The sequence below is a fragment of the Carcharodon carcharias genome, chromosome 12 (genome assembly GCF_017639515.1).
Source record: "Carcharodon carcharias isolate sCarCar2 chromosome 12, sCarCar2.pri, whole genome shotgun sequence".
In the NCBI taxonomy this organism is placed as follows: Eukaryota; Metazoa; Chordata; class Chondrichthyes; order Lamniformes; family Lamnidae; genus Carcharodon; species Carcharodon carcharias.
The window spans coordinates 22463260-22487583 of record NC_054478.1 but is presented as its reverse complement, the minus strand read 5'-3'; the positions used below and the strand labels follow the sequence as shown (position 1 = coordinate 22487583).

Here is a 24324-nt window from a genome sequence, read left to right as displayed (position 1 = left end):
AGCTAGAGATGAGGAGATTTCTTTTTCTCTCAGACGGTTTTGTGAGTCTTTGGAACTCTCTTTCTCAAAAGGCTTTGGAAGCAGAGTCTTTGAATATTTTTAATGCAGAGCTAGATAGATTCTTGATAAGCAAGGGGTTGAAAGGTTATCGGGTGCTAGGCGGGAGGTTATACTCAGAGGAGCCATGAACTTATTGAATGGTGGAGCAGGACTATAGGGCTAAGTGACCTTCTCTTGCTCCGAATTCATAAGTTCATATATTGTCAAAGCTTTTCATCTTGCAGTCATCAGAAAAGGAAGTGTTCAACACTTGCACCCGGGAGCTTGAGGAGCCTATGGCTCCCCGTTGCTTTCTTCATGGCAACACCTCGGCCAATCAGTCAACTTGCCAACCAATCAGCACCATTTTTTTCTTGTAGTATAAGTTGTTCTGATCCTTTGAAATTTGGCATTCTTGTGTTTGTCCTGATGAGTGCAAGATGAAAATCTTCAGCAGCATGTCTCTCTTTTCAGCAATATTTAAATTCTGTACTACTAAGAGATCATGTTGTGCAAAAGGTAGGTAGGACACCAAATTATCAGACACAGTGTCACCCCCGGACTTGTTTTGTTGCCTAAGGGGCTCAGGGGAGAATTTCCCAGATTTGTCCCCCCCAAATTGATCTGGGTTTTTATCTGTTATTTTTTGGCTCTTTCAGGGATCACAAGCATTTGGGTGGAGCAGGGATTATCCATATTGTGATGCACAAGGGATCAGAAATGTGCGGGACAGGCTGGATAGCCAAAGCATCATTTCTTGTCCATCACTGTTCCCAAGGATGCTGCAGGTTGCTCGAGCCAATTGTCCCCTCGATTGGAACAGTGGAATTTTTAAAAAAAATTCTTTCATGGGATGAACGCATCGCTGGTTAAGCCAACAATTATTGCTTATCTCTTATTGCCCTTGAGAAGGTGGTGGTGAGCTGCCTTCTTGAACTGCTGCAGTCCGTGTGATGTAGGTACAACCACACTGCTGTTAGGGAGGGAGTTTCAGGATTTTGACCCAGTGACAGTGAAGGAACGGTGATATGTCCCCATGCACTTGTTTGCCCTTGTCCCCCTGGGCGGTAGATGCCGCAGGTTTGGAAGGCACTGCCGAAGGAGCCTTGGTGAGTTGCAAAGAGTTGATGACGCCCAGAGAGATTTAAGGGTCCCTGTACACAAATCACTAAAATGCAGTGATCAAGTACAAAAAAGATCATTAAAGAGGCTAATGGCGTGTCATATCTAAAAGGCTGGAATATTAGTGGGTAGGTAGTTGCAAAGACCTCCTCTGAAGTCCTGTGTACATTTCTGGACGTGGTACCTCAGAAAGGGATGGCCTTGGAGCGCAGAGTAGGTTCACCAGAATGATATCATGACTGCAGGGGTTAAATTATGAGGGGAGATGATATAAACTGGGGTTGTATTCCCTGAAATATCAGAAGGTTAAGGAGCTATTTAATTGAGACTTTTGAAAGAAATCGTTTGGCTCGATGGAGAGAAGCGTTTTCTGCTGATGGGAAAATCTGGGATGGGCGGCAATCAGAGACTTCACACAAAGGTAGGAGAGTCGAACTCTCTGTGCACAAAAAGTGATAGCTGCAAGTTCAATTAATAATTTCAAATGTCAGATCGATAAGGTTTTTAAAGGGTGTTAAAGGATATGGAGCCAAGGCAGGTGGATGGAATTGGAGCCCCAGTGCGATATCACGCTCTGATGGGAGTTGTTGACTGGCATCAAGCCGGATCTCCGTCCATCCATCCATCCGTCAGTCCGGGGGTGGGGCGAAATCACGCCTTGGAGAGCTGTGGCCAATCTGATTGGCCGGCAGCTCTCCAGGCCCTCCCAGCACAGCGCTGCAGTGGCCAGAAGAAGCACTGCAGGGAGCTGCCTGGCACTGGGGATCCGGAGGACCAGGTAAATGGCAGGGGTCCCGGGGCAGGGAGGGTAGGGGATAGGCCGGGGGGGGGGGGGGGGGGGGGGTGGTGGGAGGGACGTCTGGAGGTCATCGTGCCTTAAATGGAGGGCGTTCCCCCCCCCCCCATCCCCTTCCCGCCCAAGATGCAATTATCTTTATTTCGCCCCCGCCCCCCCCACCCCCCGAACAATGAGGCTGGGCGGGAAATGGTCCTTAAGCGGGTCACTTAAGGGCCTTACTTGGGTCAGGGGCAGGCCCTTCCCGTCTGATGCCCGGCCCGGCCCAGCGTAAAATTGCTCCAAAATTGGGGTGGGCGGGAACCCGGAGGAGGGAGTCCCGTCCGTGCAATCTCAAGCTCCCTTCAGAACTGGGGGTGCGGCGGTGGGGTGGGGTGTAAAACTCTGGCCCAGGAGACAATAAATGGTGGAACAGGCTCATGGCCTGCTCCTGTTCCCAGCTTCTTATGAAAACTCAGAGATAAAAACAAAAAACTGCGGACGCTGGAAATCCAAAACAAAAACAGAATTACCTGGAAAAACTCAGCAGGTCTGGCAGCATCGGCGGAGAAGAAGAGAGTTGACGTTTCGACTCCTCATGACTCTTCCACAGAACTGTTGAAGGGTCATGAGGACTTGAAACGTCAACTCTTTTCTTCTCCGCCGATGCTGCCAGACCTGCTGAGTTTTTCCAGGTAATTCTGTTTTTCTTATGAAAACGCTTGGGCTGAGTGAGCAGGACTGCGAGGCAAGAGGCGGGCGGGGAATTTTCATCGCTCAACTTGCTCACCTTGACACAGCAGTAGATGGTGGAAACGAACAACACGCTGGCCAGGACCAGTAGGCAGGACAGGTAGAAGCTCAGCATCAACGTGGAGCTGCAAAGAGAGAGAGGGAGAGAGAGAAAAGAACAAGAGTTAGCGCTCATACAATCGCACAGGAGGGATCGAGCGTTGTGCCGGCTTTTTTTTTTTGACACTATGAATAGCTTCACCACATCTTCTTCCATCTTCAGACCCTCAGAGAGACTGCATACCAAGAGTCCTCCAGCTTTCAGGCATGTTCACCTACAGGCAAAAGAAACTGAATGGTACGGTTTTAAAGCAGCCGCAGGAAGACAGACCTGTGGGGGTGGGGTGGGGTGTGGATGTACGTAAATGTTTGAAGCTGGCAGGACAACCTGAAAAAAGCTGTCATAAAGGGATACTGGGCTTTAGAAATAGAGGAACGCCCCCTCCAAATACAAAAACAAATAAGTTATAAAACACCGGTTAGACCGTGGCTGGAGTATCAGGCTGAAATTTTACTGTCAAAATAAGGGTAATGGTAATAACACACACCGTTATTTCTGGGTAAATTTTTTTTTTAAATCCACTTATGGGATGTGGGCTTCGCTGGCTAGGCCAGCAATTGTTGCCCATCCCTAGTTGCCCTTGAGAAGGTAGTGGTGAGCTGCCTTCTTGATCTACTGTAGTCCATGTGGTGTAGGTACACCCACAGTGCTGTTAGGGACGTAGTTCCAGGATTTTGACCCAGTGACAGTGAAGGAACGGCAATATATTTCCAAGTCAGGATGGTGAGTGGCTTGGAGGGGAACTTCCAGGTGGTGGTGTTCCCAATTATCTGCTGCCCTTGTCCTTCTGGATGGTGGTGGGTCGTCGGTTTGGAAGGTGCTGTCGAAGGAGCCTTGGTGAGTTTCTGTAGTGCATCTTATAGATGGCACACACTGCTGCTACTGTGCATCAGTGATGAAAGGAGTGAATGTTTGTGGAAGGGGTGCCAACCAAGTGAGCGGCTTTGTCCTGGATGGTGTTGAGCTTCTTGAGAGTTATTGGAGCTGCACTCATCCAAGCAAGTGGAGAGTATTCCATCACACTCCTGACTTGTGCCTTGTGGACAGGCTTTGGGGAGTCAGGAGGTGAGTTACGCGCTGCAGGACACCTAGCCTCTGACCTGCTCTTGTAGCCATGGTATTTATACGGCTAGTCCAGTTCAGTTTCTGATGTACGGTAACCCACAGGATGCAGCAACTTCAGGTGAGAGGCAGTTGTGTGGTTAAACGTGAAAATCCAAATGTCGTTGTATGAGTCGTATTGACCCCGATGCAGATTGCTACCAAGTTATAGATGGAATATGTCTGAAGAACTGTGGATTTTCAGGTCCATGGTTTGCAAATGGCCATAATCAGTATATTAACAAATATATATAGACATATTGACAAAATGTTAGCATACAGGTACGCAATGAATTAGGAAGGCAAATTGAATGTTGGTCTTTATTGCAAGGGGGATGGAGGCTGAAAATAGGGACATCTTGTTACAACTGTATGGGGCATTGTTGAGACCACACCTGGAGTACTGTGTATAGTTTTGGTCTCCTTTCTTAAGGAAGGATACACTTGCATTGGAAGTAGTTCAGAGTAGGTTTTCTAGGTTGATTCCTGGGATGAAGAGATTGTCTTATGAGGAAAGGTTGAGCAGGTTGGGTCTATAGTCATTGGAGTCTAGAAGAATGAGAGGTGATCTTATTGAAGCATGTAACATTCTGAGGGGGCTTGACAGGGTAGAGACTGAGAGGATCTTGCTTCTTGTGGGGGGAATCTAAAGCTAGGGGGTACAGCTTAAAAATAAGAGGTCTCCAACTTAAGACAGAGTTGAGGATCATTACTCTGTAATTCTCTTCCACCGCGAGCATTCATTGAATATATTCAAGGCTGAGTTATATTTTAACTGACAAAGGAGTCAAAGGGTTATGGGAGACAGGCAGAAAAGTGGAGTTGAAGCCCAAGATTAGCCATGAAACAGATTCGATGGGCAAAATGGCCTACTCCTGCTCCTCTTATTATCTTATGACTGGTCGTCAACCATATTCTCAATTCCTTGCAACATGGTGGCTGAGAATAAGTGAGCATCTGGAAATTCCTCTCAAATTAAGACAACCAAGGAGACTTACTGGGGCACAATGGTTATCTGAATACAACAGATGAAGAGGAAGACGAGACAGGAACAGGCCACATAGGCTCCAAATCGGTCATCCACCTCCTTCGAATACTGCAAAATAGACAGAGAAAATTATTGTAATCATAGAATCACAGAAACTTACAACACATGAGAGGCCAATCAGCCCATCATGCATGTGCTAGCTCTTTGAAAGAGCGGTGGTGCTTAGTCTTACACTCCGCTTTTTGTCCGTAATCCTGTAAATTCCTTAACCTCAAGACACCTGTCCAACTTCCTTCTAAAATTATTCATGGAATCAGCTTCCACCACCTTTTCAGGTTGAGCATTATCCAAATCCTGACAACTCATTGAATGAAAAAAATTCTTCTCATCTCCCTTTTAGATCTTTAGCCAAATATTTTAAATCTATGATCACTGATCTATGAACCCTTTCATCACAGCGAATGTTTTTTTCTCTGTCAAAACCTGCCGACATCTTAAAAAGCTCCATTAGTCACCCCTTAACTTTCTCTGTTCCAGGGAGAACAGTCTGAACTTTTCCAATCTCTCCTCATAACTGAAGTCCCTCACCCTGGTAACATATGTTAATGTCCTAACTTGCCATTCCCCTATAACCCCTGGGGTAGTTGGCTTCCAGTGAAGCAATGTCTTGATTTTAAAATTCTCATCCTTGTTTTCAAATCCCTATGTTGTCTCTCCCCTCCCTATCTCTGTGACCTCCTCCAGCCCTATAAACCTCTACCCTATCTCTGTGACCTCCTCCAGCCCTATAAACCTCTACCCTATCTCTGTGACCTCCTCCAGCCCTATAAACTTCTACCCTATCTCTGACCTCCTCCAGCCCTATAAACCTCTACCCTATCTCTGTGACCTCCTCCAGCCCTATAAACCTCTACCCTATCTCTGTGACCTCCTCCAGCCCTATAAACCTCTACCCTATCTCTGTGACCTCCTCCAGCCCTATAAACCTCTACCCTATCTCTGTGACCTCCTCCAGCCCTATAAACCTCTACCCTATCCCTGTGACCTCCTCCAGCCCTATAAACCTCTACCCTATCTCTGTGACCTCCTCCAGCCCTATAAACCTCTACCCTATCTCTGTGACCTCCTCCAGCCCTATAAACCTCTACCCTATCTCTGTGACCTCCTCCAGCCGTATTAAACCTCTACCCTATCTCTGTGACCTCCTCCAGCCCTATAAACCTCTACCCTATCTCTGTGACCTCCTCCAGCCGTATTAAACCTCTACCCTATCTCTGTGACCTCCTCCAGCCCTATAAACCTGTACCCTATCTCTGTGACCTCCTCCAGCCCTATTAAACCTCTACCCTATCTCTGTGACTTCCTCCAGCCCTATTAAACCTCTACCCTATCTCTGTGACCTCCTCCAGCCCTATAAACCTCTACCCTATCTCTGTGACCTCCTCCAGCCCTATTAAACCTCTACCCTATCTCTGTGACCTCCTCCAGCCCTATTAAACCTCTACCCTATCTCTGTGACCTCCTCCAGCCCTATAAACCTCTACCCTATCTCTGTGACCTCCTCCAGCCCTATAAACCTCTACCCTATCTCTGTGACCTCCTCCAGCCCTATTAAACCTCTACCCTATCTCTGTGATACCTCCCCCAAGTTGAGGATTGTTCCCCTCTCCCCACTCCTTGCTCTAGAACCCTGGATGAGGAAGTCATTTAGGATTTAACTTATTTTTCCTTTCAAGACGAGTATTTCATGACCTGAAGGCATCCCAAAGCACCTTATAGCCAATGAGGTACCTTTTGAAGTGAAGTCCGTGTTGTAATGCAGCAGCCAATTTCTGCACAGTAAGTTCCCAAACACAGCATTGAGAAAATGACCTGAAGATCTGTTTTTGTGATGTTTAATGAGGGATTAATGTTGGCCAGGACACCAGGGATAATTTCCCTGCTGTGCTTTGAAGTAGTGCCATGGGATCTTTCACACCCCTCTGAGAGTGCTGGTGAGGCCTTGGTTTAACATTTCATCCGAAAGATAATAGGCAAAATCTTGTGGAGGAGTGGGGGGGGGGGGGGGGGGGGGTGTCCTCATCTGGTTGGGGAGCTGGCAAGAACCCCGCTTATCTTTTCAGCGAGGCCCGCTACATCTTGTATCTATCAGGCAATTGATAAGCCAGCAGTGGGCCCACCCTGGGATCAAGGACCCCTGGCCAATCAGAGTCCAGCTCTATTGAACAGCAGTGCCACCTGGAAGGCAGTGGCTGCTGCCGGTAAGACACCCACCTGAGGTCTCAGATTGAGGATGGACCCAGGCCAGAGATGAATGATAGCAGGAATGTGGGGAGGGGAGGTCATTGCGGGGTGGGGGTAGGCAGCAAGGACAGAGGGTGGCTCTCAGCAAGCTTCCCCCTTCCAGATGCAAAGAGCCCCAGTCAGGCACTGATTGCCCTTGTATGAGAGACCCTCCCCTCCAGCAGGAGCCCACAAGCAAACTCACCAGAGTTTCCTTGTCGTGCTCCCTGCATGGGTTAATAACAGTGGTGGTAGGCTGAGCCCTTTAAGTGGCCTCAATTGGTGGTGGGGCAGGAAGGCTGTCCATGAGCCTCCCTGCCACAGACAATCGGGGTGGAGGTCAAGCCATCTTACTCAAAGTCTCAAGGAGTGGGACTTGAACCCACAACCTTCAAGAGGCAAGAGCCACAGCTGACATTGAAGATGAGGTGGTGGGCTGGCATGGTGAAGCTAGAAGCTTAAAGTGAAAGGGAGGTGGCTGTTAAATACAGCAGATGATGGATATCTGAAACAAAAACATAAAAATGCTGTAAGTGCTCAGCAGGTCTGGCAGCTTCTGTGGAGGAGAGAAACAGAGTTAATGTTTTCCAGTTTTGACGAAAAGTCATCCTCCTGAAATGTGAGATGTTTTTCTCACCGCAGATGCTGTCCAAACCTATGACCACTACCAAATAGAAGGACAAGAGCAGCAGCTAGATGGGATGGCCGCCACCTGGAAGTTCCCCTCCAAGTCACTCAGCATACTGACTTGGAAATATATCACCGTTCCTTCACTGTCATTGGAACTTAGTGCCTGGACTCCTGGAGCTCCCTCCCTAACAGCTATACCTACACCATGTGGCCTGCAGCGGTTCAAGAAGGCAGCTCACCACCACCTTCTCAAGGGCAATTAGGGATGGGCAATAAATGTCAGCCCAGCCATTGAAGCCCCACATCCCGTGAATGAATTTAAAAGAAAACCTCCTGAGCATTTCCAGCATTTCCTGTTTTTGAATTGAAGGTGAACTTTTTTTGCTGATCACCGATTTGGACTGGTGCAAAGGACAGACACATCCAAATGCATCTTGTGAGGGTTGGTTTGTTGGCACATGCACAATATCTCAGTGTTACACAAAGGCGTGTTGAGGTTAGAACTGAGACACATTGCTGCACTTTGTATGTAACTCATGCTACACATATACCAAATCTCAACCATGATGGGCAGAGTCAGATGGAGCCATATTGATTTGTTCCTGAGAGGATATGATTATCCAATGAGGAGGACTGAGCACAATGGATCTATACTTACTGGAATTTAGAAGAACGAGAAGTGATCTCATTGAAACGTATAAATTTCTTAGTGAGTGTGGCAGGGGTTAGATGCTGTGAGGCCATTTCCCCTGGTTGGACGGTCTAGAACTAGGGATCAAAGTCTCAAGATAGGGGATCAGCCATTTAAAACTGCGGAGGAAATTTTCTTCACTCACAGTGTTGTCAATCCCTGGAATTCTCTTCTCCAGAGAGCAGTGGATGCTCATTTGTTGTGTACATTCAAGACTGGGATCCAAAGAATTTTGGGCACTAAGGGAATCAAGGGATAGGGTGCGAAGGTAAAAGATCATCCCTGGTCTTATTGAATGCCAGAGTGGATGCGAGAGACTGTACGGACTATTCCTACTCCTGTTTCTTGTATTCTTATGAGTTATGGACAGGGGGTGATGATGGTGTAGTGGTATTGCCACTGGGCTAGTAATCCTGAGGCCTGAGCTCTAGGAGGCACGGGTTCAGATCCCACCCTAGATGTGTTGGAATTTAAATTCAATTAATTAGTAAATCTAGAATTGAAAGCTGGCATTAGTAATGGTAACTACAAAACTATCATCAATTGTTGTAAAAACCCCTCTGATTCACTAATATCCTTTAAGGGAGGAAATCTGCTATCCTTACCCAATCTGGCTTACATGTGACTCCAGACCCACAGCAGTGTGGTTGACTCTTAACTGCCCCCAGAAATGGCCTACCAAGCCACTCAGTTCAAGGACAATTAGGGCTGGGCAACAAATGCTGGCTTTGCCAGTGACACCCACATCCCATGCAAGAACAAAAGAGGAGAGAAAATTAATTTACCTTCTTTTCTAGCTCAGGTTTCCTGAAAGTTAGCAGGAATTTCCGCACGTGCTCAGACCGTAGTCGATCTATGCTTCGAGCATCAATTGCTCGTCCGAGGAATTCATCCACCTCATCCTCAGGGTTCATGTTTTCTTGAGTGTTTCTGCTAAAGGAAGAAAGGCAAAAAAAAAAATCTCAACAAACGTAACTTATCTCCACCGTGTATTCTTTTGTCAGTTCAGTTGCTTTTTTATATGCTTTTTCCCTCCGTCTGCTGTGTTTACACCATTCCCCGAGCCAATAGGGCAGGCCTTGTGAGCTATCGTTGGTCTCTGCCAATATCTCCTCTTCTGTTGAGATGCCAAGTGGTCCATTCCTAAAATGGGTACCACCCACACGCCAAGTATAAGCCAGCACTCTTGGCTTCTCCCACCTCTGAATCTCATACGCCTGCAACAGTCTGAGATTAAACCAGTCTGTTTCCAACTTTGGTGTCATATTTGACCCCACAATGAACTTCCGACCTCATATTCCCACTGTCACTAAGGCTACCTACTTCCACCTCTGTAACATCACCTGACTTCACCCCTATCTCAGCTTATCTGCTGCTGAAACCCTCGTCTATGCCTTCGTTACCACTAGACTTGGCTATTCCCACGCACCCCTGGCTGCTCTCCCACATTCTAGCCTCCATAAACTTGAGGTCATCCAAAACTCTATTCCCACTCCTTAACTCGCACAAAGTCCCGTTCCCCTATCGTTCCTGAGTTTTCTGAGTGACAGTGGCTCCTGGACAAAATTGACTTTAACATTTTCATCCTTGTTTTCAATCCCTCACCCCTCTCTATCTCTGTCATCTCTTCCAACCCAGCAACCCTCAGAGATATCTGCTCTCTTCTACTGCTGGCCTCTTGAGCATTTCCGATTTTAATCGCTCCACCATTGGTGGAAGGGGCACCTTCAATTGCCTAGGCCTAAGTTCATTCCCTCTGTGATGACTGTCACTTTAAGATCAGTTCACCTGAGTAGGGGGGGGGTCACATGATTTGTTCAACCAGTGTGCGGCTAGCGCAGGGTGGGGGCGGTGAATAAATTCTAGGTAGTGGTTTCCTAGGAAAAGATGGCTGTATGAGGGGCTGGCTGGATCCAATGCAGCCGTGGAATCTCTCGTGTAAATAAAGTTTGTTTTGTTTGACTAAGAAGCCTCCCAGAGTATGTCTCTACATCCTCCCTACAAATCTCTACTACCTGACGTTCCTCCTTTAAGATGCTCCTTAATACATAACTTCTGGACCAAGCTTTTGGCCATCTGACCTAATATCTGTGTATGTGGCTGGGTGCCATATTTTGCTTTATAATGCTCTTGTAAAGCACATTTTTATTATGTTAAAGCTGTTGGTCCTGAGTCCAAGGCCTATCCTTGAACACACAATCTAGGCCAACACTTTGGTGCAGTAACCACCACCACCAACACCACCCCGCGCCCCCCCCCCCCCCAAGCCTGAGGGAGGATCTACACTGTTGGAGCTGCTGTACTTTTGTGTAAGCTCCCATAGCACTGTACAAAGAAAGAGAGGAGACGTTGATGCCAATGTTTATCCACCGGCAAAAAAAAACAACAGTTCAATTAGTTCTTTCTCTGTTGACGTTTCGAGTCCTCATGACCGTTGAAGGGTCATGAGGACTCGAAAAGTCAACTGTGTGCTCTCCTCTGCCGGTGCTGCCAGACCTGCTGAGTTCTTCCAGGTATTTCTGTTTCTGTTTTTGTTTTGGATTTCCAGCATCCGCAGTTTTTTGCTTTTAGCTCTTTCTCTCATTGCTGTGTGGAATCTCTGGGCTGGTTTTACATATTTCGGTGGGATGAGGGGGGGTGGGGCGGGGAGGGAAGCAGGACACAAAGTGGGTGGTCCACTTGCTCCCGCTGCCTCAGCTCAGCGAGTGAAGCCTCTGATGGCCAACAGGCAGCGGTCCAGCGGGAATGGAGCCAATTAGCAGTGCGAAGGGTGGGACTTGTGCCCAATGGGGAATCAAAACCAGATGTCATGTGACAGATGGGATTTAGGCTGTTAACAGGAAGCCGGTCACAGCTACAAATTTAAAGGCCCCCCCCCAACCCCGGCCTCTCCCAACCTTTATTTCTTATGGCAGGCTCCAAAGATATTTTTAAAAAGGGAGTTTTAAAACAGCACACAGACACTGCTACCCTCACCGGCAGAAACTGCTGCTCCGTTCGGCCACAGTCCCGGGGGGGGCTGGGGACAGGCCTTTCTCTTCCGTCCTTGTGCTGCCTGGTTACAGCTGCCGGAAAGCGCTCCCAAACTTCTCCACATCCGACGCCCGGAAAACGCAGCGGCCAACAAAACATTGCAGACAGGCGGGTCATTCACAAGCCCAATAGCTTGTTAATGAGTCATTTCAAAATGGCGGACGAGCGGGCAATCTCTGCGCCTGCTCACCTCCTGTAATCTCGGAGGCTGGCGTGATGATGCTGTACTGCTGACCCGACGACATCACGCCCTATTTTAACTCCGCGCTGATTAAGGGACGTAAAACCCATTGCGTCTCCAGCCGTCACTGGGGACGAGGCAGCATAGGGTTGGTGTGGGATCTTGCTGTGTGTGTGGGCGGCTGCTCTCACAAACAACAGCGCCTGCCCTTCAAAAGCAATTCTTGGGCCGTGAAGTGCTTCAAGACATCCCGTGGATGTGCAAGGCTCTAAACGAATACACGTTCATTCTTTCATTTATTGCCAACCTCAAGCCACAGGTCCCTTCTTGTCCTGTCTCCAGTGGCTTTGCTTTTTTCAGGAAAACATCGGCTGCAGCTGCCCAACCCATTCCCCCCGCCCCTTTGCAGTTTAGAAAGCATCAGAACCCATTAAAATATTCTATGGAATTCCCATTATTCTATATAGTCAAATATTACTGAAAAGAGAGACATGTTGCTGAAGATTATTATCTAGCATTCATCAGGAGAAACACAAGAATGCCAAATTTCAAACGATCACAACAATTTAGACTACAGGCGAAAAGGGTGATGATTGGTTGGCAAGTCAACTCTGATTGGTTATCATGGGAACTATAGGCTGCCCAAGCACCTGGGTGATTCAAAAAAGGTGCAAGGCTTGAACTTATTCCTTTTGCTTTCAGACAACAGGTCCCTGCATATGACCTAGCGAGCGTAAGTGAGCCATTTTATGACTTTGACTGATTATCTTAAATTGATTGTTCATGGACCTATTAGCACATTCAGGGTTATTCAGCAAGTGCTGCCCATCTAACAGCAGACATTTCTTTTGGGTTCTACAAGCATAGGTTGGTTGAGTACGGTCTATACTCTGCCTGTTATGAACTACTGAAGGAACATGCTGTTTGTTTCAACCAGCCAAAAGCTGTCAACCAATCAGCATCCTTTTCTAGCTCCAGTCTAAATTGTTGTGATCGTTTGAAATTTGGCATGCTTGTGTTTATCCTGATGAGATGCTGCTTAGCACCACTTAAACTCACCACCTCAACCAGCCAGGAGGACAAGAGCAGCAGGCAGCCTGGGAACACCAAGCTCACACACCACCCTGACTTGGGAACAATATTGCTGCTCTTTCATCATCGCTGGATCAAAGTCCAAGGGTTCCCTACCCAATTGCACTGAGAGAGACCCTTCACCACATGGACTGCAGTGGTTCAAGAACGTGACTCACCATCACATTCTTGAGGGCAATTAGGGATGGGGCAATAAATGCTGGCCTAGCCAGGGACGCTCACACCCATGAATGATTAAATAAAATAACAAATGCATGTTCCAGGATGGTTCAATCTGAGGGATTAAACCTGGTAACATTTACTTCCAATATGTATCAGAGGAGAGTGCAGCACAAGCTAGGGCTGAACTTGGAAGGCAAATAAGGGCAGCGCAGTGTATAAAGTGGATTATGTGACATGCTTACAGAATGGAAATGAAAGGTGACAGGATATTAGATTATGGCATGCATTCAGCCTTCTTTATTACTCGATTTGGGAATTAATTCCGCACGGTAACATCTTGGATCATGTCCAGATCAAACTCGGGAGCTCCTGCGAGGTACCCTGAGGTCATGCTCCTGGTGTTGGAATCAGGTTCTGTTGGAAAGACACCTAAGCCTGGAGTTTCCAGTCAGGCGCACTATATTTTGCTCGAGTGAAGATCTCCCCAAAATTACCCAAATGAGGGCAAAAGGTTGCATAATTTTAAGCGCAAAATCCATTTGGTGCAAATCATTTTTCCGCAATCGTTGGCGCCAGTCTTCAGCTGATTGCCCTGGAGCCAATCGTGCCCACACAACTTGCTATGCACCCAGAGTGCATGAATCAACATGGTGAATTTCCGCTAACTGTGCCCATTTTCAGTCCTTCAAGGAGGCTCTGAACATAAGGCTGTTATTTTTAATTTTAAAAGTATTAGATGACACATTGTAAAAAAATATACTAAGTAGCCTAAGCAAAGAAAAAATGTCGTCTCTTAAAACTGCTATAATTTGAGCACAGTTTGTTCCCGGTTTCCCGTATTATACCCGAAGCATTAACTCTCGACCTCTGTCTCCAAAGAATCCTCTTGGTGAAACTCCTCTTTTTATTCATTCATGGGATGTTGGCGCTGCTGATTATTGCCCATCTCTAATTGCCCTTGAGAAGGTGGTATTGAGCTGTTTTCTTGAACCGCTGCAGTCCATGTGATCTAGGTACACCCATAGTGCTGTTAGGGAGGGAGTTCCAGGATTTTGACCCAGCAACAGTGAAGGAATGGTGATATATTTCCAAGTCAGGATGGTGAGTGGCTTGGAGGGGAACTTCCAGGTGGTGATGTTCCCATGCGTCTGCTGCCCTTGTCCCTCTAGATGATAGCAATCGTAGGTTTGGAAGGTACTGCAGAAGGAGCCTTGGTGAGTTCCTGCAGTGCATCTTGTAGATGGTATACACTGCTGCTACTGTGCATTGGTGATGGAGGGAGTGAATGTTTTGTGGATGGGGTGCCAATCAAGTGGGCTGCTTTGTCCTGGATGGTGCCTTGCGTCTTGAGTGTTGTTGGAGCTGCACTCATCTAGGCAAATAGAAAGTATTCCATCACACTCCTGATTTGAGTCTTGTAGATGGTGGATAAGCTTTGGGGAGTCAGGAGGTGAGCTACTCGTCACAGGATTCCTGGCCTCTCACCTGCTCTTGTAGCCACAGTATTTAGTGGCTAGTCCGGTTCAGTTTCTGGTCAATGCTAATCCCCAGGATGTTGATAGCGGGGGATTCAGCAATGGTAATGCCATTGAACATCAAGGGGTGATGGTTAGATTCTCCCTTGTTGGAGAATGGTCATTGCTTGGTACTTGTGTGGCGTGAATGCTACTTCCCACTTATTAGCCCCTTACATATGAACATACGAATCAGGAGCAGGATTAGGCCATTTGGCTCCTCAAGCCTGCTCCGCCATTCAATAAGAACATGGCTGATCTAACTATGGCTTCAACTCCACATTCCCACCTACCCCTGATAATCTTTGACTCTCTTGTAAGTCAAGAATCTATCCACCTCAGTCTTAAAAAAGTATTCAATGACCCAGCCTCCACCGGTCTCTGCGGAAGAGGATTCCAAAGACCCACGGCCCCGTGAGGGAAAAAATTTCTCCTCAACTCCGTCTTAAATGGGAAACCTCTTATTTTTTACTGTGTCTCCTGGTTCTAGTCTCTCCCACAAAGGGAAACATCCTTTCAGCATCCACCCTGTCAATTCCATAAGACGCAGGAGCAGAAGTAGGCCATGCAGCCCATCGAGTCTGCTCCACCATTCAATGAGATCATGGCTGATCTCATAATCCTCAACTCCACTTTCCTGCCTTTTCCCCATAACCCTTGATTCCCTTACTGATTGAAAATCTGTCTATATCAGCCTTGAATATACTTAGCAACCCAACCTCTACAGCCCTCTGTGGTAAAGAATTCCACAGATTCACTACCCTCTGAGAGAAGAAATTCCTCCAAATTTCTGTCTTAAATGGGTGACCCCCTACTCTGGGATTATGCCCTCTGGTCCTAGACTCTCCCATAAGGGGAAATAACCTCTCAGCATCTACCCTGTCAAGCCCCCTAAGAATCTTATATGTTTCAATAAGGTCACCTCTCAGTCTTCTAAACTCCAATGAGTACAAGCCCAACCTACTCAACCTCTCCTCATAAGAAAGCTCCCCCCATACCCAGGAACCTTCTCTGAACTGCCTCCATCTTTCCTTAGATAAGGGGACCAAAACTGTTTACAGTATTCTAGGTGTGGTCTAACTAGTGCCTTGTATAGTTTTAGCAAGACTTCCCTATTTTTACATTCCATTCCTTTCGAAATAAAGGCCAACATTCCATTTGCCTTCCCTATTACCTGCTGAACTTGTATGCTAGCTTTTTGTGATTCATGTAGGAGGACCCCCAAATCCCTCTGTGCTGCAGCTTTCTGCAGTCTTTCTCCATTTAAATAATATTCAGCTCCTCTATTCTTTCTGCTAAAGTGCATAACCCCACCTTTTCCAACATTATATTCAATCTGCCAAATTTTTGCCCACTCACTTAACCTGTCCATATCCCACTGTAGTCCCCTTGTGTCATCCTCGCTGCTTCTCAGGATCTTCCTGTTAGGATCTTATATGTTTCAGTAAAATTGTCTCTCATTGTTCTAAACTCCAATAGATACAGGCCCAGCCTGTTCCATCATTCCTTATCAGATAAACCCATCATCTCAGGAATCAGTTGAGTGAACCTTCTCTGAACCGTATCTAACGCATGTACAACCTTTCCTAAATAAGGAGACCAAAACTGTATATAGGACTCCAGATGTGGTTTCACCAACACCATGTACAACTGTAGCAAGACATCCCTACTTTTATATTCCGTTCCCCTTGCAATAAACAACAAGATTCCATTTGCCTTCCTAATCACTTGCTGTACCTGCACACTAACGTTTTGCGAATCATGTACCAGGGCTTTCCATTTCAGTAAAATACTGCTTTTCTATTCTGCCTGCCAAAGTGGAAAAGTTCACATTTTCCCACATTATACACCATCTGTCAAATTTTTGTCCACTCACTTAACCGATCTATGTCCCTTTGTAGCCTCCTTATGTCTTCTTCACAACTTAGTTTCCTGCTTATCTTTGTGTCATCAGCAAACTTAGCAAGCATACATTCGGTCCCTTCATCCAGGTCATTGATATAAATTATAAATAGTTGAGGTCCCAGCACTGACCCCTGTGGCACACCACTCATTACATCTTACCAACCCGAAAATGACCCATTTATGCCTACTCTCTGTTTCCTGTTAGCTAACCAATCCTCTATCCATGCTAATATGTTACCCACTATACCATGAGCTCCTAATTTGCATAGTAACCGTTGACGTGGCACCTTGTCAAATGTCTTCTTGAAATCTAAGTATAGCACATCCACAGGTTCCCCTTTATCCATGTTGCTTGTTACTTCCCCAAAGGACTCCAATAAATTAGTCAAATATGATTTCCCTTTCACAAAATTATGTAGATGCTGCCTGATTGCATTGAGATTTTCCAAGTGCCCCACTATAATCTTCTTAATAATAGACTCCAGCATTTTCCCTATGACAGATGTTAAGCTAACTGGCCTGTGGGTTCCTGCTTTCTGTTGCCCTCCTTTCTTGATTTCGCTATTTTCCAATCTGATGGGACCTTTCCAGGATCTAGGGAACTTTTGAAAATTAAAACCAATGCATCTACTATCTCAGCAGCTAGTTCTTTTAAGACTCTAGGATGCAGTCCATCTGGACCTGGAGACTTGTCAGATTTTAGTCCTAATAATTTCCTCAGTACCCTTTCCCTGGTGATTGTAATTGTTTTAAGTTCCTCCCTCCCTTTCACTTCCTGATTCACAGTTATTTCTGGGAGGTTATGTGAATTAACCAAAGCGAAGACAGATGTAAAATATCTGTTCAATTCTTCTGCCATTTCCTTACTTTCCATTATTAATTCCCCAGACTCACTCTCTGGAGGACCAGCGCTCACTTTACTTACTCTTTTCCTTTTTAAACACCTGTAGAAACTCTCACTACCTGTTTTTATATTTCTAGCTCGCTGTCTCTTGTACTCTAGTTTCTCCCTCCTTATTAATATCTTAGTCATTCTTTGCTCTTTATATTCTGCCCAATCTTCTGACCTGCCACTCATCGTTGCAGAATTATATACTTTTTCTTTCAATTTGATACCATCTTTAACTTCCTTAGTTATCCACAGATAGTATGCCATTCCCTTGGAGTCTTTCTTTCTCACTGGAATACATCTTTTCTGAGTATTCTGAAATATCTTCTGAAATGTCTGTCACTGACCTATCCCTTAACCTAATTTCCCAGTTCACTTTAGCCAATTCTGTCTTCATGCCCTTATATTTTCCCTTATTTAAGTTTAGAAAGTTAGTTTTAGATCCAGTCCTCTCTCACAAACTGAATGTAAAATTGAATCATATTATGATCATTGCTAACCAGGGGCGCCTTCAGTTTGAGACTATTCATCAATTCTGTTTCACTGCACATTACCAGGTCCAGCATAGCCTGCTCTCTGGTTGGCTCTAGAATGTGCTGCTCTAGGAAACGATCCTCAAAACAATCTAAGAACTCAACATCCAGGCTACCTTTGCCAATCTGATTCATCCAATCTATATGTAGATTGAAATCACCCATTATTATTGCTGTGCCTTTCTCAAAGCCCCCATTATTTCTTCCTGCCTACCCCATTCTACACAGTGGTTACTGTTAAGGGGCCTATAAGCTACTTCCACAAGTGACTTCTTACCTTTCCTATTTCTTATCTCTACCCAAACTGATTCTACGTCTTGATCTGCAGGACTAAGGTCATCTCTCTATTGTACTAATGACATCCATAATTGACAGATCTATCCCTCCACCTTTTCCTAGCTTCCTGTCCTTCCTAAATGTCATGTATCCTTGAATATTCAGGTCCCAGTCTTCGTCATCTTGCAGCCAATGGCTATCAGATCGCAAGTATTTATTTCTATTTGTGCTGGCAGTTCATCTGATTTGCTTTAAATGCTACATTCATTCAGATACAGAGCCTTTAGTTCTGTCTTTACTACTTTTGTAACCTCTAGCCTTACAGTCTGTGTACATTCTGTCTCTTCCTGCCACACTCTGATGATCATTTCTGTTCTTGCAACTTTGCTTTCTTGCCTTGTTTGCTCTATTTATCACATCTTCCCAAACTTGATCCCTTGCCCCTAGTTTAAAGCCTTTGCTACTGCCCTAGTTATACAAAGACCTGTCAGTTGAGGGATAAATATTGGCCCAAGCTACCGGAGAACACACTGCCCTCATCTGGAAGATGTCACCTCCAGTGCTACAGTTCTCCCTCAGTGCTGTACTAAAGTACCACATGGGTTTTTATGTTCTCAAGTTCCTAGAGTTGAACTTGAACCTATAACCTTTGAACAGAGAGATGATGTGCTACACACTGAGTGACAGCTGACAACGTAGAGCTTCAAACCATTCTTTGCAAAGAATGGTTTGAAGCTCTACGTTGTCAGCTGTCGCTCAGTGTGTAGCACATCATCTCTCAGTCTGTTTATCCATCTCAGCACATTGTTACAAAAGACACATCACTTACTTGTCCTTGCCCATGTAGTCCACAATGCCCTAGAAATGAGGGGAGAGAGAACAAAAACAGCTCATTAGTCTCAACTGAGCAATGTCCTGATTTGTGTATTAACAGCTACTAAAAATCTCCTCCAGCCCCACAACTCTCTGAGATCTCTGCGCTCTTCCAATTCTGGCCTCTTGTACATCCTCAATATTCTTTGCTCCACCATTGGTGGCTGTGCCTTTAACTGCCTGAGCCCTAAGCTCTGGAAAACACATCTCAAATCTCTCTGCCTTTCTTAACTGTCTTTCCCCCTTTGAGATGCTCCTTAAAACCTACCTCTTTGACCAATCCTTTGGTGTCAAGTTTTGTTTGATACTCACTCCAGTGAAGTACCTTGGGAATATTTCGTTGCATTAAAGGTGCTATGTTCCTATTGTTGGACAGTGAAAGCTTTGAAAATATAAACAATTGAGTGAGAAAAGGTCATTTGGACCTTCAAACACATTCCACCAACAGACTGTGAAGCTGGTCTGTTGTGGACTCTGCCTGGTTGATCTCCTGAGCGTGAGTTCCAGGGAAATACACCAGGCTTTCCAATTGATACCAAGCGTGGTTCAGAAACTTGTAACCAGCACCAGTATTGAATCCTGGGCTGCTGCCCCACCATGCACAATATTACCCAAGACTCTCAGCTCCACCTACAAAAGACCACCATATTAAATGGAGTCAACTCAGTCTGTAATTTCCAATCCTGATTTTTTTTGTTTTTTTTTTGCTCATGGCATGTGGAAAGGCCAAGATTTATTGCCCATCCCTAATTGCCCTTGTGAAGCTGGTGGTGAGCTTCTTGAACCGCTGCAGCCCATATGGTGTTGGTACACCCACAGTGATGTCAGGAAGGGAGTTCCAGGATTTTGACCCAGCAATGGTGAAGGAAAAATGATATATTTTCAAGTCAGCACGGGGTGTGGCTTGGAGGGGGACTTGTAGGTGATGGTGTTCCCATGCATCTGTTGCCCTTGTCCTTCCAGGTGGTAGAGGTTGCAGGTTTGCAAGGTGTTGTTGAAGGAGCCTTGGTGAGTTGCTGCAGTGCATCTTGTAGATGGTGCACACTGCTGCCACTGTGCATCGGTGGTGGATAGCGTGAATGTTTAAAATGGTGGATGGGCTGCTGATCAAGGGGGCTGCTTTATCCTGGATGGTGTTGAGCTTCTTGAGTGTTGTTAGAGCTGCACTTATTCAGGCAAGTGGAGACTATTCTATCACATTCCTGACTCGTGCCTTGTGGATTGTGCACAGGCTTTGGGGAGTCAGGAGGCACTACATAGCACAGCCTCAAATATGTTTGCAATTCCACTTGATCATTCCTATGTGGAGGGAGTGACAGTTTCTCAAATCTATAGATTCACTGGAGGTTTGTTCGTTTTACAGGTGTATTAGCCATGGCAGCACTCAAGCCTTTGAGTTGGAAGGTCCTGGGTTCAAGTCCCATTCCAGAGATTCTTAGCTGACACTCTCGCGCACTTTTTCAAATAGTGCGATGCCATTTTTTAAGCCCACTTGCATGAGCAGCAGGGCCTTGGTTTAATGTCTCATCCAAAAGATGGCATCTCCTACACTGCGGCACTCCCTCAGTGCTACACTAGAGTATGATCCAGATATCTGGCCCAAGGCTAAGCCCTAACCACACCCTCAGGCCGGTCCAATGTGCTTCCCAGAAGATAAATTACTTTTGTAATGTTGTCACTGATTTTGTGTAAAGCCAATGTACCAACTGTCGATGAGTTACAGTAACTTCTTTCAGTCTAATGCCTCGAAAAGCATCCTAATATTCAGGAGGAAGAAGAGGTCGCACAGGCTCGAAACATTAACTCTGTTTCTCTCTCTGCGGATGCTGCCAGACCTGCTGAATTTTTCCAGCATTTTCGGTTCTTATTTCAGATTTCCAGCATCGGAAGTATTTTGCTTTTATCCTAATATTTAATGAGCTTTGATAACGGATTTATTTAGAAAAGTTTGGCAATTGCAACCTTTACAAACTCACAATGAATCAGCTTAAATTAGGGTGAACTGCCTGCAAGAGTGGTGGAAAAAGATTCAGTGGTAGCTTTCCAAAGGGAATGGGATGTACATTTGAAGAAGAAATGGAACACGGGGGAAGTAGGGTGGGGTGAGTAGGGTTGCCAACGCTCCCGGATTGGCCTGGAGGCTCCAGGAATTGAAGATCAATCTTCGCGGACACAGGTGTGCAGCCCTGCAGAAAAATCATCGGGACATTAAAAAGAAGATTTTTTAAAAGACGAGATATAGAAATATTGAAAATGGGGGAGAGAAAAGACTGTTTGACTGACAATCAAGCATCATCCAATTGAGTAATGAGTCTTTTTGCACTCCGATTGGCATAGGAAGGCAGTGCATCACAAGGATGGATGTGTTGGCCGACTAATGGCTCCAACGTGGGGGCATATCATGCGATGAAACCTCCAGGAATACATTTAATTACAGTTGGCAACCCCTAGGTGTGGGGCAGGAGTAGGACTAACTGGATAGCTCTTATAAAGAGTTGGCACAGGCATGATGGGCCCAATAGACTCCTTCTGAGCCCTGTGATCCCGTGTTGCAGCCTCAATGCTTCATCTATGATGTGTGGCTCCTTTCCAAACAATCAAGGATTTATTGGATGCTGGGTTACGACGTCAATGCCGCTTCATTGGTCTAACTCCAGTGTTCGCCCTTCAGCAATGTTCTTGTGAGGAGTCACTGACCACAAGAGATCAGCAATAGTCTTAAAAGGAAACTCTGTGCATCCTAAACAACTCTTAGTACCCAGAACATTGCTCAAATGTCTTGTTGCTGGCATTGCATTTTATTTTCTGTAGATTGCGGCACATAAGTCGACCTGGCGTATAAGATGACCCCATGTTTTTGGCGCCAAAATGCATGTTTAGTCCGATACTCAGCACATGAGTTGACTCCCCATTTTCAGCATGTTTAGGGCTCTACTCACATTAGGAATTGGTCTCAATTTTTCAGCTCAGCTATACATTCTCAGAAGTGGGCGCATGGGGTCAAGCAGGTGAGCTGTGTTGCCAAGGAGAAGCGCGGGTGTTTAAGATGCACCCACACGTTTCAAAATGGTGACCACCAACACATTTCATACTTGTTTATAAGAAAGTCTCCATTCTTGGGAGGATTTTTCGAAGCTACAAATGCCGACTTATAAGCCGCGATCAATGATAAATGGTAATTGTTTCCAATCACTAAGAGCAACCAAAAAAGGTCATTAGCAGTTAAGTCTTCTGTCTGTTTGTTGTGGACCTGTTTGTTGCTGGGAAAATTATATGAAGATCCTAACGTTTTTTAATCCCCTTTGACTTTGTTCCCATGCGTCTCCTGAACGTGCAAATTTGGGCTGCAGCACCTTAACACGGGCGCCGGGTACTTTGTGGTGCCTCACCTAGAAAAGAGCTGACAGTGAGGCAACAGGTGCACAACCATGTGAGGCATCACAGCCAGCCATGTTCCTAGCCTTACCCATAATGCAAAGGTCACGGGATAGACAACGGGAGCAGAAATCTTTACTGAGCTCAGCAGTGGTTTACACTCTCACCTCTGACTTACGAAGGTTGTGGGTTTAAGTCTCAGTCCAGAGATTTAAGCAGATAACCTAGGCTAACACTCCAGTGCAGTACTGAGGGAGTGCTGCACTGTTGAAGGTAACATCTTTCAGATGAGACATGAAATTGAGCCCCCCCCCAACCTCATAAAAGATCCCATAAAAGACTCAAAACGTTAGCTTTGTTTCTCTCTCCACAGATGCTGCTTATGGGAACATATGCAGGAAACACAGCAGCCAATTGGCACATAGCAAGCTCCCACATACAGCAACGGAATAATGACCAGATTAGCGATGTTCACCAGGACACCGGGAAGAATTCTCCTGGAAACAGTAGCAGTACAATGTTTTATGCTCTCCTGAGTGGGAAAACTTGCCTGAAAGACAGTACCTCTGACAGTTTGGCACTCCCTCAATACTGTACTGGGAGCAGCAGCCTGGATTGCATGGGTTGAGGGTAAATTCAACACAAGACAATCTCTCATCCAAGTCTGATGTTGCTGAATTACTCTTGACTTATCTCTTAATTCTACTCTGTCCTTTCTGGCTCTTCTGGTTTCCTACACTTGGTTCCTCAACTAACATGTCTGAATTAAAACAGGCCAATAAAGAGAGACTGAGATGTGCTGGATTGTGTGCAGAAATCTCCTTTTGTGACTCGGGAGAAATTTGGAAAATCAATACCTGCCCTTCATGAACAATTTGGGTTACGAGCATTTTAATTCTGCTTTCTGAAGCTCTTTTATAATCAATGTGTGCTGGGAGCCACATGCTAATTGAAGTTAAGGGAACATGACAGACAAACGCTTGAGGTAAAACACAAAACAGCTTCTTGGTGTTTTTCCAGGATTTAAATCCAGCTAGGAGACAGTCTGGACACAGAGTGTAACATTGGACTGAATCCTGATACTCAATCCAGAGACTTGCTCACAAAGACCGATATGTTTAATGGAATAGAAAGTCAGTCACCTTCACTGTAACGTCTAGGGCAGGATTTTTTGGACGGCAGGGCATCCCCGTCCATCATGGCAGCCCTGCTGCCAATTAACTGGCTGGAGATGGGACTTCTGCCCCTCACTCTGACTGGCTGCAGTGGCCAGGATTGGGACGACAAGCAGTCCTTAGATTTTAAGTCCTGGAGTCCAGAACTAGTTATGTGCAGAGTTCTCATGTTTGGGAGGGGAGGTAACCCCTGGAGGGGGGGTGGGTTGGGGGGGGGACTTGATGTACAGGCCAGGGAGGGGGTTGCGGGGGGGCGGGGAAGATGGAAGCACCCACAAGGGCAGACTTTTATAGAGAGAGCCCAATGTGGAAAGGGGTCGTTGAGGGAGGTGTCCCCTCTTCCTGTCCGAGGCGTGAGTAGGGTGACCTGTCGGGCAAACCATACGCCCCTGAGCTCCTCAAAATTGATGCTGGGCGGCAAGTGGCCCTTAGGTGGCCGATAATTAGGCCTCAAGTGTGGCGAGGACAGGCCTGCCTGCTGCACTGTAAAGTTGCAGACAGGTCCAGTCCAGAGGGATGTGGGGTGAAAGGTCAGCGGGCAGGCCACTCGGGGATTTTTCCAGCACCCCATCCACCTGCAAACTCACTGGTGGAGGATGGTAAAATTCTACCCCAAATGTTAGTAATAAATCTAATAGCTCACCCGGCGTTTATTCGTATAACGTTTCTCAGGGGTAAAAGATTACCTGTATATTAACCAATCAGAAATTCCGCCCTATCCCTAGGAGGAGTGGCACACAGATGAGATAAGTCACCTGCAACAGGACATGGGTAGGCTAGCAGAATGGACAGGTGGAATTTAATACAGAGAAGTGTGAGGTGATACGCTTTGAC

The 24324-nt window shown here is 46.0% G+C and overlaps 1 protein-coding gene and 1 long non-coding RNA gene across 4 annotated transcripts in view; one reads left to right on the top strand and one right to left on the bottom strand.

Moving 5' to 3' along the window:
• adcy5 (adenylate cyclase 5) overlaps positions 1-24324 on the bottom strand; it is a 368070-nt gene that overhangs the window by 64833 nt on the left and 278913 nt on the right. For all 3 annotated transcript variants that reach the window (XM_041200521.1, XM_041200522.1, XM_041200523.1), the window contains 4 exons: positions 18897-18925; positions 9268-9415; positions 4889-4986; positions 2727-2814 (listed from right to left, as the gene is read on the bottom strand). In XM_041200521.1, coding sequence (XP_041056455.1) covers positions 2727-2814; positions 4889-4986; positions 9268-9415; positions 18897-18925 — 363 coding nt within the window. The remainder of the gene's footprint in view (positions 1-2726; positions 2815-4888; positions 4987-9267; positions 9416-18896; positions 18926-24324) is intronic.
• On the top strand, positions 1890-23114 carry LOC121284809. Its single transcript, XR_005944550.1, has 3 exons — positions 1890-1939; positions 2952-3026; positions 22689-23114. It is a non-coding gene; the product is annotated as an uncharacterized LOC121284809 (long non-coding RNA).